Source organism: Pseudochaenichthys georgianus, chromosome 20 (genome assembly GCF_902827115.2).
Source record: "Pseudochaenichthys georgianus chromosome 20, fPseGeo1.2, whole genome shotgun sequence".
NCBI classification, from domain to species: Eukaryota; Metazoa; Chordata; class Actinopteri; order Perciformes; family Channichthyidae; genus Pseudochaenichthys; species Pseudochaenichthys georgianus.
The window spans coordinates 1,082,903-1,096,235 of NC_047522.1; the positions used below are offsets into that span (position 1 = coordinate 1,082,903).

The following is a 13,333-nucleotide window of genomic DNA, read 5'->3' on the forward strand; positions in this document are numbered from 1 at the left end:
CTCGCATCACCTGTATTATCACCGGTTATGGATGAACACACACACGCAGCTGCTGGGGGACATTTGTTTTAATTCATAAAAAAGGACCGTTAGCTGGGGCTTAGCATCCCGAGCTGCGATGCTAGCTGTAACCGAGTCACTGCGTCACCATGACAACAGGCTGAAGGAAGACCGTTACTCATCATATATTAACGGTTTTTATTTATTTGCTTCTTAATTAAACGGTTTTCATTGATCAATTCTTACAGTAACGGTTAAAATGTTAAACTTAATCGTAATGTATTAACGTTTATTTATCTAATTTTCGCATACAGTTCATGTTATACAAATATCTTCATTACATATCTTGCTTATTATTTCTATTTGAATTGCTTTCTTACCATATGTTTATACACTTATTTATCCTTTATTTCATTAGATGGTTGAAAAAAAGTCATCAAACTCATGAATAGTAGCAGAAAATGGAATCTAAAAAGTATAACTTTACTTAGTTATAAAAACAGCACATATTTACTGTAAGTACTTCACCCTTTAGTAGTTGGCATTCCCTCAATACTGGAGGACAATCTTATATTTGTTAACTCTTGTAAGGTTATGGGATGTTAAAGTACTAAGAAAACTATTTAAAATCTAAAGATGTATATCTAACCATACAAGGATAACCTTCCAGTGAGTCTTCAGTACTAACGTTTTCAATAAGGGTCCTTAGTTTCCCCAGGACAGTCTTATTGCTTTACAAAAGTGAAGTGCTCAATTTCTAACTGACCTTTTGTCATTTTATGTCAAAATGGGTGACAACTGAATCCAACATCACTGCTAAGACCAACTATATGAACAAAGTGGATGTGGAAAAAGATACCTTATCCTTAAATATAGTAGATCACACACATTTCTGAATCAAAGTGCACATCAGATATTAACGACAGAAACAAGACTTTTTTTCTCTCCAAGATTTTTTATTGTACATTTTGAGTCCTTTGCAAACCTGAAACAGACAAAGGAGAAACTGTTATCGATGTGATTTCTTACCAGATGCAAAACACTCTTATAGATAAGGTTAAGTATCTTCAATATTAAATATATGCTTCTTCTAAACTCATGTTTCACACGGGTATCATTTTGTCAAAGGCAAATGCTAAACTCAATCTAAAGCGATGTCATATTAACAAAACTTAAAGCAGACGAAAGCACACGTAGCAGAGGATTCTAACACGGAGGGCTTAGATGTGGTTTCAGACATATTGGCTTAAATACAACTGGTTTTCACCACGGTCGATAAGATGGGGAAAAAAGATTGTGCATCATTAACCACGCCCATGAGCCACGTATCCTCTGCAGATCTCTAGAGTTAAAAGTCGCTGCCACTCACCATGAGTCTAGGTCACCCTCCGGATCTGAAAGAGACAGAGAGAAACGGTTATTGACGGGACCAAGTGATTTCTTACCAGATGCAAAACACTCATAACGTATCTTCAATATTAAGCGTGCATTCACACCTAATAGTCCGTTTGCTACATCGTTTCATTTTCCAGAAGGTTCGGTTCACAAAACTCGGACTTTAAACACAAGTCATGTGCACGGAAATGCAGTTCACCCATTGGTCAGACATTAAGGGGTAAAAATGCAAATCCCGGAAATTTCTCTCGGAGCCTCCGCCATGGAGCATCGGCACTTTATTCTCATGCAGCTGTTAATCTGGAGATCAACAGACACTCGCGGCCCGCGCATATGATTATATAAGCCGACAACGCCCGTTAAAAAAACCGTATAACACAATGAGAGACGTTCTGCAGTCAGGAAGGCGTTGCACCGACGACAGGTGTTCTTACTTTTATGTAGCTGACGGAGAATTCTTACTTTACACGTCACTGTTCAACACTTCATCCTGCTTCACTCTTTAACTAAACAACCGCGGATGTCTTGAAAGACTCTTCCGCTAAAGATTTTGAAGACATCCGCGTTCTTGTGAAACGTAAAGACTGCGCTTCCTATGTTTCGGTGCGGACTGCGTTCACACCAGCGATGAACCGCTCCAGAGTTCACTAGCAAGCGCTCCGCTATTCTAGCGGACCAGAGTCCGGTTGTTTAGTTCACTTCAGAGGTCTCTACTGCGTTCACACCGACCCAAATGAACCGCACCAGGGTTCGATTCAACCGGACTATACAAGGCAGGTGTGAACGCACCCTAAATCTATGCTTCTTCTAAAGAACTCATGTTTCACACGGGTATCATTTTGTCAAAGGCAAATGCTAAACTCAATCTAAAGCGATGTCATATTAACAAAACTTAAAATATTTAATTGGATCTATTTCTGCAGACGAAAGCACACGTAGCAGAGGATTCTAACACGGAGGGCTTAGATGTGGTTTCAGACATATTGGCTTAAATACAACTGGTTTTCACCACGGTCGATAAGATGGGGAAAAAAGATTGTGCATCATTAACCACGCCCATGAGCCACGTATCCTCTGCAGATCTCTAGAGTTAAAAGTCGCTGCCACTCACCATGAGTCTAGGTCACCCTCCGGATCTGAAAGAGACAGAGAGAAACGGTTATTGACGGGACCAAGTGATTTCTTACCAGATGCAAAACACTCGTAAAGTATCTTCAATATTAAATCTACGCTTCTTCTAAAGAACTCGTTTTTCACACTCGTATTGTTTTGGCTGCTTTTTCCAATCAAGACGAGCAACGCTAAACTCAATCTAAAGCGATGTCATATTAACAAAACTTAAAATATTTAATTGATCTATTTCTGCAGACTAAAGCACATGTAGCAGAGGATTCTAACACGGAGGGCTTAGATGTGGTTTCAGACATATTGGCTTAAATACAACTGGTTTTCACCACGGTCGATAAGATGGGGAAAAAAGATTGTGCATCATTAACCACGCCCATGAGCCACGTATCCTCTTTAGAGTCGCTGCCACTCACCATGAGTCTAGTTCATCCTCCGGATCATTCTGTTGATCTGGTCCTCCCTGTTGCCGGCGTCTCCTCCCTCCACAAAGTGAGTGGTCTTCTTGTTCATGCCGCCGCGGGGAGACGACAGTTTGAAGGGCCACAGGAAGTTGTTGGCGGGCTTGAAGTTCTTGCCAACTGTGTAAATCTCGTGGATGAGATCCTCCACGCAGATGATGCCGTATTTGCCTGGAGAGCAAAAAAGAAAGTGTTTAGGAAACTGTTGATACCACTTTATAAAACACGTCGTATATCGGTAAAGGAAAAGGGATCACACACTGGTGTTGAGAAATCAGAGTAGGAAATAGTTGATGTGCAAAATGGTATATCTCAGAACTTTGACTTCACTGGTCAGAATAGTTAAAAACTGGAGTTTCGTTTCTTAACACCTCGAACCTCTACCAAGTAACTTTCCAAGTTCAACGTCTCACTTAAAGCTCATACATTTTAGCTTTCCAAGTTACAATAGTACACGTTTCTTGGATGTGTAAAAAGTCTGCTACCAACGGAAATAATATATTCTAGAGGTAAAATAATAATCACTGTTCGACTGACATGTGGTTTCAGACAAACTGGCTTAGTCTCAGTTTCTCTCACCATGGTCGATAAGACGGGGAAAAAATTGTACATCATTAACCACATGTTGCAGAAGACCTCGAGTTAACATATTCTGCAGAATAACACTACCTCGTTCAAAGCGTAATATATCAAGAAGGCGTAGAGAAGCACAACGTGTTCCCAATTAATATAATACGTTTTGCATACCGAGAGCCTTCTCCACCAGAGCGTTGTCGGTGAGGGCGATGCGCTGCTTCCTCATCCTGCCATGACCACGTTTGTAGATGAGCTCACGCACAGACTTCAGGTTGGGGTATCTGAGGGTAACAACGGGTCATAAGTTATTACATGAACTGGTTAAATCTGAACAATGTTGTTGACAGGGAGAGATTGAGAGTAGACGATTTCTTGCAATACAAAAAAAGATTGTTTTTGTATTCATACCGTGGAAAACAAGTAGAAGCACCTCTGACTAAAAGCAGCTAACGAGCAACTGCAAAGATAGTTCGGCGTATTATTTTCCCATATCAAAGTACACAATAGTGTCTGATCAGCCATGTTAAACTCTAAAACAGCAGAACATCTGCAGTCTAGTGTTTCATCAGAATATGTCATAGTTTGGATACAACCGTTTAAATCTACAGCGAATAAAGAAGCCAAGAGATACTCCAAAGCACGAAGAGGGTACTTTGGGTTGCCTCTAATCGGCCAATAATAGCTATCGTCTATATCTCACCCAACACGTTAATTACTGTAACCCAAATCTAGCACAAAGGAGTACATATTACTATCGTGGAATGTGGTTTCAGACAAACTGGCTTAGTTTCAGTACGTGATCACCATAGTCGATAAGATGGGGAAAAAAGTTGAGCATCATTAACCACATTCCAGATATAAATCCACTATCGCAGAGTTAACATTGGGACACAGTTCTTACCCCCAGGAGATGTAGGGCTCGGCGATCCTCAGCATGTTGATGGAGGCTTTGTTCAGCCTGACGAAGACGCCGTTGAAGATCTGGCGAAGACGCATCAGCTGCAGAACCTTGCGGACCTTGGGGGCGACACCGTTGATACTGGGGGACGAGGATAACGATTAGCTTATAGCTTAGCGTGAAGATACAGCTTTCGTTTCTGAGATTTGTGGTTTCAGACAAACTGGCTTAATATACAAAGCTTTATCAGCATAGTCGATAAGTCGGGGAAAGAGTGGTCATCACTAAACACAGCAGACGGTACACTTACATGGATTACTACATTTAGAGAAGGGAAAGGCCTTCAATATTCACTTGTGCCGTCTCGAGGCTCAAACGTTTACCCAGAGGCTATAATAACTGATTATATGAAGTCTTAGTATTTGCTGTACCTTACAGTAATTTCAGTTGGTGTACCAAAGTTACTTTACAATTAGCCTTCTCAATCCTTAATTGGGAAATGCCAATATTCTGGCTGCAGCTTGAGCTTCACGTCTCGTAGGAAACCTAGTAATCCATGTAAATGCTACCGATAGTTTCATACGACGGCCACGGCTCACCCTCTGATCCTCATGACGAAGGCGAGCTTGGGCTCCGCTGGCACGTAGAAGTTTCCCACTTTGCGAGCAGTGCGGCCCAGACGTACCTCGCGTCTGTACATCGTCTTGTACTCCTTGTGGTACTTCTCGGCCCTCTTGTAGATCAAAGTCCTGGTCACTTTGCGGGCCTGAGAACGCAGTAGGAAACAACATACTCTTTTAGGACACTGTTCAGCTACAAGTCAACATATACACGGTGATGGTTGTTCGATCAGTGCATGTGGTTTCAGATCAACTGGCTTAGTTCTCAGTTTCTCTCACCATGGTCGATAAGACGGGGAAAAAATTGTACATCATTAACCACATGTAGCACTATTCCTTAATCTAACAGCAACTTAAAAAGTAGGGATTCAGTCATCAATTAACACCTCGGAGAAAGCATACGTGTAACTTAAATACTTCTCAGTTATATCAGTGAACTTCTAGCAGCACAGCAGGTCAATGAATTCAGGCCTTCAACATGTATACAAGTTATAACCATCACTTTAGGCGTTTGACGGTATATAAGAGGAGGCTATGATAACAATGAAGGTACAGTACAGGTGGGCACTTTAAAAACGATCCATTGAAACTAAGTATGTACTAGTTTGTAAGTGCATCGAAAAGGAAATACACAGGAACATCTAGTCAATCACAGCCTTAATGTTTAGTATGCTGGCTAAGTCATTTTGAGCTTCTTTGGCTTCAAGGTAGATGGAAACATGTGCCATAATGAACACTAAAACCGTAAGGTCTACTTGCCCCTGAGAACTCCTACATGTACACTCCTCAATACAAGTACTTTTACAGACTTATTCAATGCTCTCATTAGCTATTTTAACAGTACACACACAAGATGTAACCGCTTTGAAGGTGTGGAGGAGGAATGCTATGCTAACAGTTAATGTGGGAACTTTTGAATCTGGGTATGTGCCGCATGATAGGATTGTTTGTAGTTAGACTTGTAAAAAAAAAAAAAGGTAGTAGATTGTTTTAGTGCGCGTGCATGAAAGAGGGTTGCAAGAATACATAACCGTAATATTTTAAAGCTAGATGTATATTCTCAAAAGGAGTTTCATACAAACGTTTCACCGGTTTAAGCTTTCTTTAGTGACTTTAAACCGCAGATGAGCAGACACGTGTGCCCTATTAAAAATACTGAACACTTAACAGTAAGAGCTAAAGCCATGAGGAGAATTGTTCTACTGGAGACAGCATACATTACAGTGACTGTTGCAGACTAATTCAATGCTAACATTGGCTCTCAGACAAACAGTTATACACCAGCATGCATCTTACCTTCTTCTCAGAAAGCATCTTCTTGATGCGAATGGCCCTTCATGGTTGCAAAGGCCTTTCGCCTTTTCAAAAGGCTCTCAGGGACCGCCTGAACTTGTTTGCTGTTAAAGGAGATGCAAAACGTAAGAACAAAGCTCGAAACATGTTGACAAAAAGCAGGTAGTCTCAAACAAAGCTGAACTACTACGAAATAACAGCGTGTATATACCACTGCTAGCTGCTAGGATGCTAACCCGGCAGTATTTACCGGCTCCCTGAAAACTAGCCGATGTGTAATGAAAACATTACAAGAGAGTTCAAGTCTACAACTTATTCCAGCAGTTACATATTTAATTTGTTGTCCATTTTAGCACAAAAACGAGCTACTTCTTGAGTCTTCACGTCCAGCCATGTTGGATTTCTACCGCTGAACACAAGACTCAAAGAAGTCCTTTTAAAAACGTATAAAACCAACAATCCCAAACAATAATACACGGAGTACGTTGTGTGCTAACTAAACAAACTATATAATGTGTAAAATGTATAACGATGGTTATTTAAAGACAGGATTCGGGTAGATTGTAAGACGGCGGAAGACACTCACACTGAGTCCGCCATTGCGTCCACCAAGAAAAAGGAAAAATCTTCTGCGCATGTCCGCGTTAAAGGATTGAGGACCCCTGCGGGCTGTCCTTCCGGCTGCCTGACTAATATATTTATATCGCACACCATTTTTTATTTATAAATAATTTAAACTAATCTATTTCTTAAATAATTAATATGACCATTCTTATGGTTAAAGGTGATATACATCTTAACAGATAGAGAAACGGAAAGCTCTCCTTAGTTTAGTTTATACATACAAACATGATTTTTCTCACGGCTCAAACTAAAATCACAAGATTTTTATTACCCTTTTTTATTTTCAAGTACTTGCTCCTCTTGTTATATTTTATGCCTGGTAAACTAATTATAACTGTTCGTTTATATATTTAATTCAATATTTCGAAATGCATTATTTTATTTGTTGTGTAAGTGTTTCCTGCAAGATCGTGTATATTAAATAAAAAAAAGAAACAACAAGGTTAGCTTCACGTCTTTTTTATCTTTTGATTAAAAATGTGGCACCAAGTTGACAAAGTGTTCTGTTAACCGGTCCCAAAATGTACAGGTCTATACGGTGCAAATATGATAACATAAAAATGAACAGCAATTATATACAAATACATACATTTATGACTACAGTTATATTGAAACACATATTGCATGCATTTTATTTATTTGTTTACATAATCTACTTCTGGCAACAATAATATGACCATTCTTGAGGCTAAAAGTAATATTCGTTGTAACAGATAAGGAAACAGAAAGCTCTCCTTAGTTTAGTTTATAAATTATACATTTAAATAATATTTATACTACAAAAAAGTATATTCTAGTAAAAAAAACAAGAAATATTTGTCTATTTTTTTACCCTTTTTATCTCTCTTTAAAGGTCCCCTATAATGCTATTTTTTAGGTAATAGTATAGGTCTCAGATATATAAGAATATATATATAAAACATGTCTATGAAGTGTTTTGCTCAAAATACCAAACAGATCATTCTAGCCACGCCTCATATCCCTCTACTTCACTTCCTGTTTCAAAAGTGCTGATTTTGGGTATAAAGCTTTAAAAATAAAAAAATTGATTAAAAAAGAGGGGCGGAGCTTATGCGGGAGATACTGAATGAACACCTCACTAAAAGAAATGCTGAGATCGTCAGAAAGGCATCAACATGGATCTTCATCAAGCTTAACGGATCACCAGAACAAGCCAGAGTGTTGATCATCAGGAACTGGAGGAACTGGAAAAATACCAATGAAACAAATCAGACAAGGTACGAAAATAAAACACTACCATGACAATTCCAGATAATATACACATCAATCAATCAATCAATCAATCAATCAATGTTTATTTATATAGCCCAATATCACAAATGTTACATTTGTCTCAGTGGTCTTCACAGTGTGTACAGAATATCAGTATGACAATACGACACCCTCTGTCCTTAGACCCTCACATCGTACAAGGAAACACTTCCAAAGAAAACCCAGTTTAAAGGGAAAAATGGGAGAAACCTCAGGGAGAGCAACAGAGGAGGGATCCCTCTCCCAGGACGGACAGACGTGCAATAGATGCCGTGTGTAAATTGAAAAGATAATACATTTGCAACATAGGTAGTCCAAATGTTTGGAAATGCATGTGTGTATAATAGGAAGATGAATCCACGAGGACATCCATCCAGGACCGATGATCCAGGACCACAGCCACGACTCAAGATCCAGCGCTCGCGATCCAGGACACAGGACCGCAGGATCATCCATGACTCCGGATCCCAGCGTATATAGACACCAAAAAGAAAGACATTTGGGGAGGCTGGGTTAATCGGAACATGAGTGTACACAGGTATAGACAGAGAGAAGGAAGAAGTAAGATGTCCCCCGACAAACTAAGCCTATATCAGCAAAACTAGGGGCTGAATCTAATCAGCCCTAACTATAAGCTTTATCAAAAAGGAAGGTCTTAAGCGCACTCTTAAAAACGGATAGGGTGTCTGCCGCCCGAACACAAACTGGAAGCTGATTCCACAAATGTGGAGCTTGATAAGAAAAGGCTCTGGCTCCCATTGTACTTTTAGAGACTCTAGGAACAACCAACAACCCTGCATGCTTGGAACGCAATGCCCTAGTAGGACAGTAGGGTATAATGAGTTCTTTAAGGTAAGATGGCGCCTGCCCATTAAGGGCTTTGTAGGCGAGAAGAAGAATTTTAAATTCTATCCTGTGTTCTATAGGGAGCCAGTGTAAGGCAGCCAGAACAGGAGTAATGTGGTCCCTTTTCCTAACTCTGGTTAGTACACGAGCCGCAGCATTTTGAATCAGCTGAAGCGACTTGATTGACTTCTTGGTACTCCCTGATAATAAAGAGTTACAATAATCCAGCCTAGAAGTACAAATGCATGGACTAGTTTCTCTGCATCTTTTTGAGGCAAGATATGCCTGATTTTTGCAATGTTACGTAGATGGAAGTAGGGCGGTCCTTGAAATTGATTTTATGTGGGCGTTAAAGGATAAATCCTGATCAAATATAACACCAAGATTCCTTACAGTCTCACTGGAGGCCAAATTAATGCCATCCATAGTTAGTATGTCTTTAGATAATTTGTTTCGTAGATTCTTCGGGCCAAGTACAATAACTTCAGTTTTGGTCGTGTTTAACATCAAAAAGTTTAAGGTCATCCACGTTTTTAAGTCCTTAAGGCAGTCTTGAATTTTATTTAGATGATTAATTTCATCAGGCTTGATTGATAAATATAGTTGAGTATCATCCGCATAACAATGAAAGTTTACAGAATGATTCCTTATAATATTACCTAACGGAAGCATATATAATGTGAACAAAATAGGTCCGAGCACTGAGCCCTGTGGCACTCCATGGCTAACTTTGGTTTGCGTGGAAGATTCATCGTTAACACGTACAAACTGAGAGCGTTCAGATAGATAGGACCTAAACCAGCCTAAAGCAGTTCCCTGTATGCCAACTAAGTGCTCGAGTCTTTGCAATAGGATATCATGGTCGATAGTATCAAATGCAGCACTAAGATCGAGCAAAACAAGGATAGAGACAAGTCCCTTGTCTGAGGCTATTAGAATATCATTTGTGACTTTAACCAGAGCTGTCTCTGTGCTATGATGTGTTCTAAAGCCAGACTGAAATCTTCAAATAAATCATTGTTTTTTAAGTAATCACACAACTGTTTTGCGACCGCTTTCTCAAGAATTTTTGAGAGGAACGGAAGATTAGAAATAGGTCTATAGTTGGCTAAAACCTCTGGATCGAGGTTGTGCTTTTTAAGAAGCGGTTTTATCACTGCTACTTTGAATGATTGTGGAACATAGCCTGATAATAAAGACATATTCATAATATTTAATAAAGAAGTGCTAATTAATGGAAAAACTTCCTTCAACAGCTGAGTTGGAATTGGGTCTAACATGCACGTGGATGGTTTAGAAGAGAGAATCATTGAATGTAATTGTTCAAGGTTAATGGCTGAAAAGCATTCTAGTTTACTATCTAGTGTAATATTAGAACTTACGATTCCGGGAGCTGTTGATAACACTATACTGGTCGAAGGCAAGAGGTCATTAATTTTGTTTCTAAGAGTAACAATTTTATCGTTAAAAAAGCACATAAAATCATTGCTACTGAGTGCTAAGGGAATAGAAGGCTCAATGGAGCTGTGGCTCTCTGTCAGCCTGGCTACAGTGCTGAAAAGAAATCTTGCATTATTCTTATTCTCATCTATTAATGAAGAGTAGTAGGCTGCTCTCGCTTTACGCAGTGCTTTCTTATATTCATTGAGAGTAATATGCCAAATTAAACGAGATTCTTCAAGTTTAGTGGAACGCCATATCCTTTCAAGTTGTCTAGACTTTTGCTTTATTTTGCGGGTTTCGGCATTATGCCATGGAGCTAATCTATGTTGTTTTATTTTCTTCTTTTTCAAAGGAGCAACATAATCTAATTTTATTCGCAGCGCATCTATAGCACTATCAACAACATGATCAATTTGGGGTGGTGTACATTTTGTATAAGTTTCCTCCCCTACATGCAGACACACATCTCTCCATCAAGACTAGAAACGTTTGCATATACAGAGCATAAAGCACAGGACATGGAACATGACATTGATCCGGTAAACAACTTACTGAACAATATCAGCAACAGTCAATCAATCAATCAATCAATCAATCAATCAATCAATCAATTAATCAATCAATCAATCAATCAATCAATCAATGTTTATTTATAGCCCAATATCACAAATGTTACATTTGTCTCAGTGGACTTCACAGTGTGTACAGAATATCAGTATGACAATACGACACCCTCTGTCCTCAGACCCTCTGTCCTCAGATCCTCTGTCCTCAGACCCTCTGTCCCTAGACCCTCTGTCCTTAGACCCTCTGTCCTCAGACCCTCTGTCCTCAGACCCTCTGTCCTCAGATCCTCTGTCCTCAGACCCTCTGTCCCTAGACCCTCTGTCCTTAGACCCTCTGTCCTCAGACCCTCTGTCCTTACACCCTCTGTCCTTACATCCTCTGTCCTTAGACCCTCTGTCCTCAGACCCTCTGTCCTCAGACCCTCTGTCCTTAGACCCTCTGTCCTCAGACCCTCTGTCCCTTAGACCCTCTGCCCTTAGAACCCTCTGTCCTCAGACCCTCTGTCCTCAGACCCTCTGTCCTCAGACCCTCTGTCCTTAGACCCTCTGTCCTCAGACCCTCTTCCTTAGACCCTCTGTCCTCAGACCCTCTGTCCTTAGACCCTCACATCGTACAAGGAAACACTTCCGGAGAAAACCCACAGTTTAAAGGAACATGGGAGAAACCTCAGGGAGAGCAGCAGAGGAGGGATCCCTCTCCCAGGACGGTGCAATAGATGCCGTGTGCAAATTGAAAAGATAATACATTTGCAACATAAGTAGTCCAACAGCTGCAACTATTTCACAGAAGAGCAATTCAATGTTAGGTGTCAATCAGAAGAGAACATATCAATGATCCACTTCAACAGCAGAAGCCTCGATGCCAACTTCCTCAACATTAAAGAATATCTAAGTCAGTTTCAGAACCCATTCAACATCATAGCAATATCAGAGACCTGGATCGGTGCTGAGAAAGGTGCGGACTGTGAGATGGACGGCTACGAACTGAATCATACAAACAGAAGGAATCAGAGTGGAGGGGGGGTGGCGACCTATGTGGATAAAGGAATGAACTATAAGGTGGCGGACAGCATGACAACAGCTGTTGACGATTTGTTTGAATGTGTTACGGCCCGTCCACACTACAGCGTCGACAGCGTCGAAAGCTCCAATCTGCCCATTCACTTTCAATTGGGTGACGTCACGTTACCTCGCTTTTTCGCCGAACTGAATTGTGGGTAGCAGAGCGGTCCGTCTCCGCCGTCTCCGGCGTCAGAAGTTGAACAATGTTCAACTTCTGACGCCGGAGACGCCGGAGTAGCCAGCGCCAGCCAATCAAATCCCGTTTCTGAAATCTGACAGCTCAAGCCGTAGCCAATCAAACCGCGTCTAAGCTGGGAGAGATATCCCGCCGTTCATTTCTATATTTCAAAAAAAGTCGGAGGAGAAACTAATTATCGCCGTAGCAACTCACCCGGTTTTGTATGACCAGACCCTCTACACCTACCGGGATACAAACCGGAGGAGCCAGCATGGAGGGAGGGTGGCAGAGACAGTGGGGAAACTGGTAGGTTTTCGCCTGTTTGGGGAGTTTATATATATATATATATAAGATAATACATTTGCAACATAAGTATCCCCGGGGGTTTTTGCTTTGTATGTCGGGGGCGGGAGATTCATGTGATTGGTTGTTGGTCGTGTTGCTTGAATAAAATCCCCAAGCTCCAGACACGCCCAGCTCCAAGCTTTTTTTTTAAGCTGTAGTGTGGACGCTCCGTTACAGTAGAAATGTGTATGGAAAAGTCTAAAGATGTTATTGTGAGTTGTATATACAGAGCTCCTGGAACCTGTATTGATACATTTACAGATAGGGTAGATAACATGTTTACTAAATCATTACAAAAAATTATATTTATCTGTGGGGGTTACAATATTGACCTGTTGAATCCAAATAAGCATAAAATGACACTTCATCAATACATTGCACAGTATGGGTTTGCATCATGGATGTATAATAAGAACTGGATACAGCGTGGGTTCGATGCGCGTTCATAATGCCGAGGGAAATAACTCTCAGAATAACGTTATTAACACATTTTTACAACTTGAGGAACGAATGTTTTTAATAAGGGCTATACAAGTGTTCATACTGGGTAGTTTATTTAGTTTAAAAAAAATTATCCAACGAGTTACAGACCACTCTTTCCCCATGTAAATCAATGGGAAAAAGTGTTT

The 13,333-nt window shown here is 40.4% G+C and overlaps 1 protein-coding gene and 7 non-coding genes across 8 annotated transcripts; all 8 read right to left on the reverse strand.

Moving 5' to 3' along the window:
• Positions 1–935: 935 nt before the first annotated feature.
• LOC117465560 (large ribosomal subunit protein uL30-like) lies at positions 936–6,968 on the reverse strand. The gene is given in 10 exon segments (XM_034108440.1): positions 936–985; positions 1,370–1,394; positions 2,507–2,531; positions 2,937–3,152; positions 3,729–3,838; positions 4,459–4,596; positions 5,055–5,221; positions 6,372–6,407; positions 6,409–6,472; positions 6,955–6,968. Coding segments are annotated over 7 exon segments (738 nt in total). The 3' UTR covers positions 936–985; positions 1,370–1,394; positions 2,507–2,531; positions 2,937–2,943.
• Positions 1,224–1,315, reverse strand: LOC117466127 (small nucleolar SNORD12/SNORD106). The gene has a single exon (XR_004554248.1). It is a non-coding gene; the product is annotated as a small nucleolar SNORD12/SNORD106 (small nucleolar RNA).
• Positions 2,361–2,452, reverse strand: LOC117466128 (small nucleolar SNORD12/SNORD106). Its single transcript, XR_004554249.1, has one exon. It is a non-coding gene; the product is annotated as a small nucleolar SNORD12/SNORD106 (small nucleolar RNA).
• On the reverse strand, positions 2,806–2,897 carry LOC117466129 (small nucleolar SNORD12/SNORD106). The gene has a single exon (XR_004554250.1). It is a non-coding gene; the product is annotated as a small nucleolar SNORD12/SNORD106 (small nucleolar RNA).
• Positions 3,518–3,606, reverse strand: LOC117466132 (small nucleolar SNORD12/SNORD106). Its single transcript, XR_004554253.1, has one exon. It is a non-coding gene; the product is annotated as a small nucleolar SNORD12/SNORD106 (small nucleolar RNA).
• Positions 4,318–4,408, reverse strand: LOC117466122 (small nucleolar SNORD12/SNORD106). The gene has a single exon (XR_004554243.1). It is a non-coding gene; the product is annotated as a small nucleolar SNORD12/SNORD106 (small nucleolar RNA).
• On the reverse strand, positions 4,661–4,750 carry LOC117466135 (small nucleolar SNORD12/SNORD106). Its single transcript, XR_004554256.1, has one exon. It is a non-coding gene; the product is annotated as a small nucleolar SNORD12/SNORD106 (small nucleolar RNA).
• LOC117466134 (small nucleolar SNORD12/SNORD106) lies at positions 5,311–5,400 on the reverse strand. The gene has a single exon (XR_004554255.1). It is a non-coding gene; the product is annotated as a small nucleolar SNORD12/SNORD106 (small nucleolar RNA).
• Positions 6,969–13,333: the final 6,365 nt, after the last annotated feature.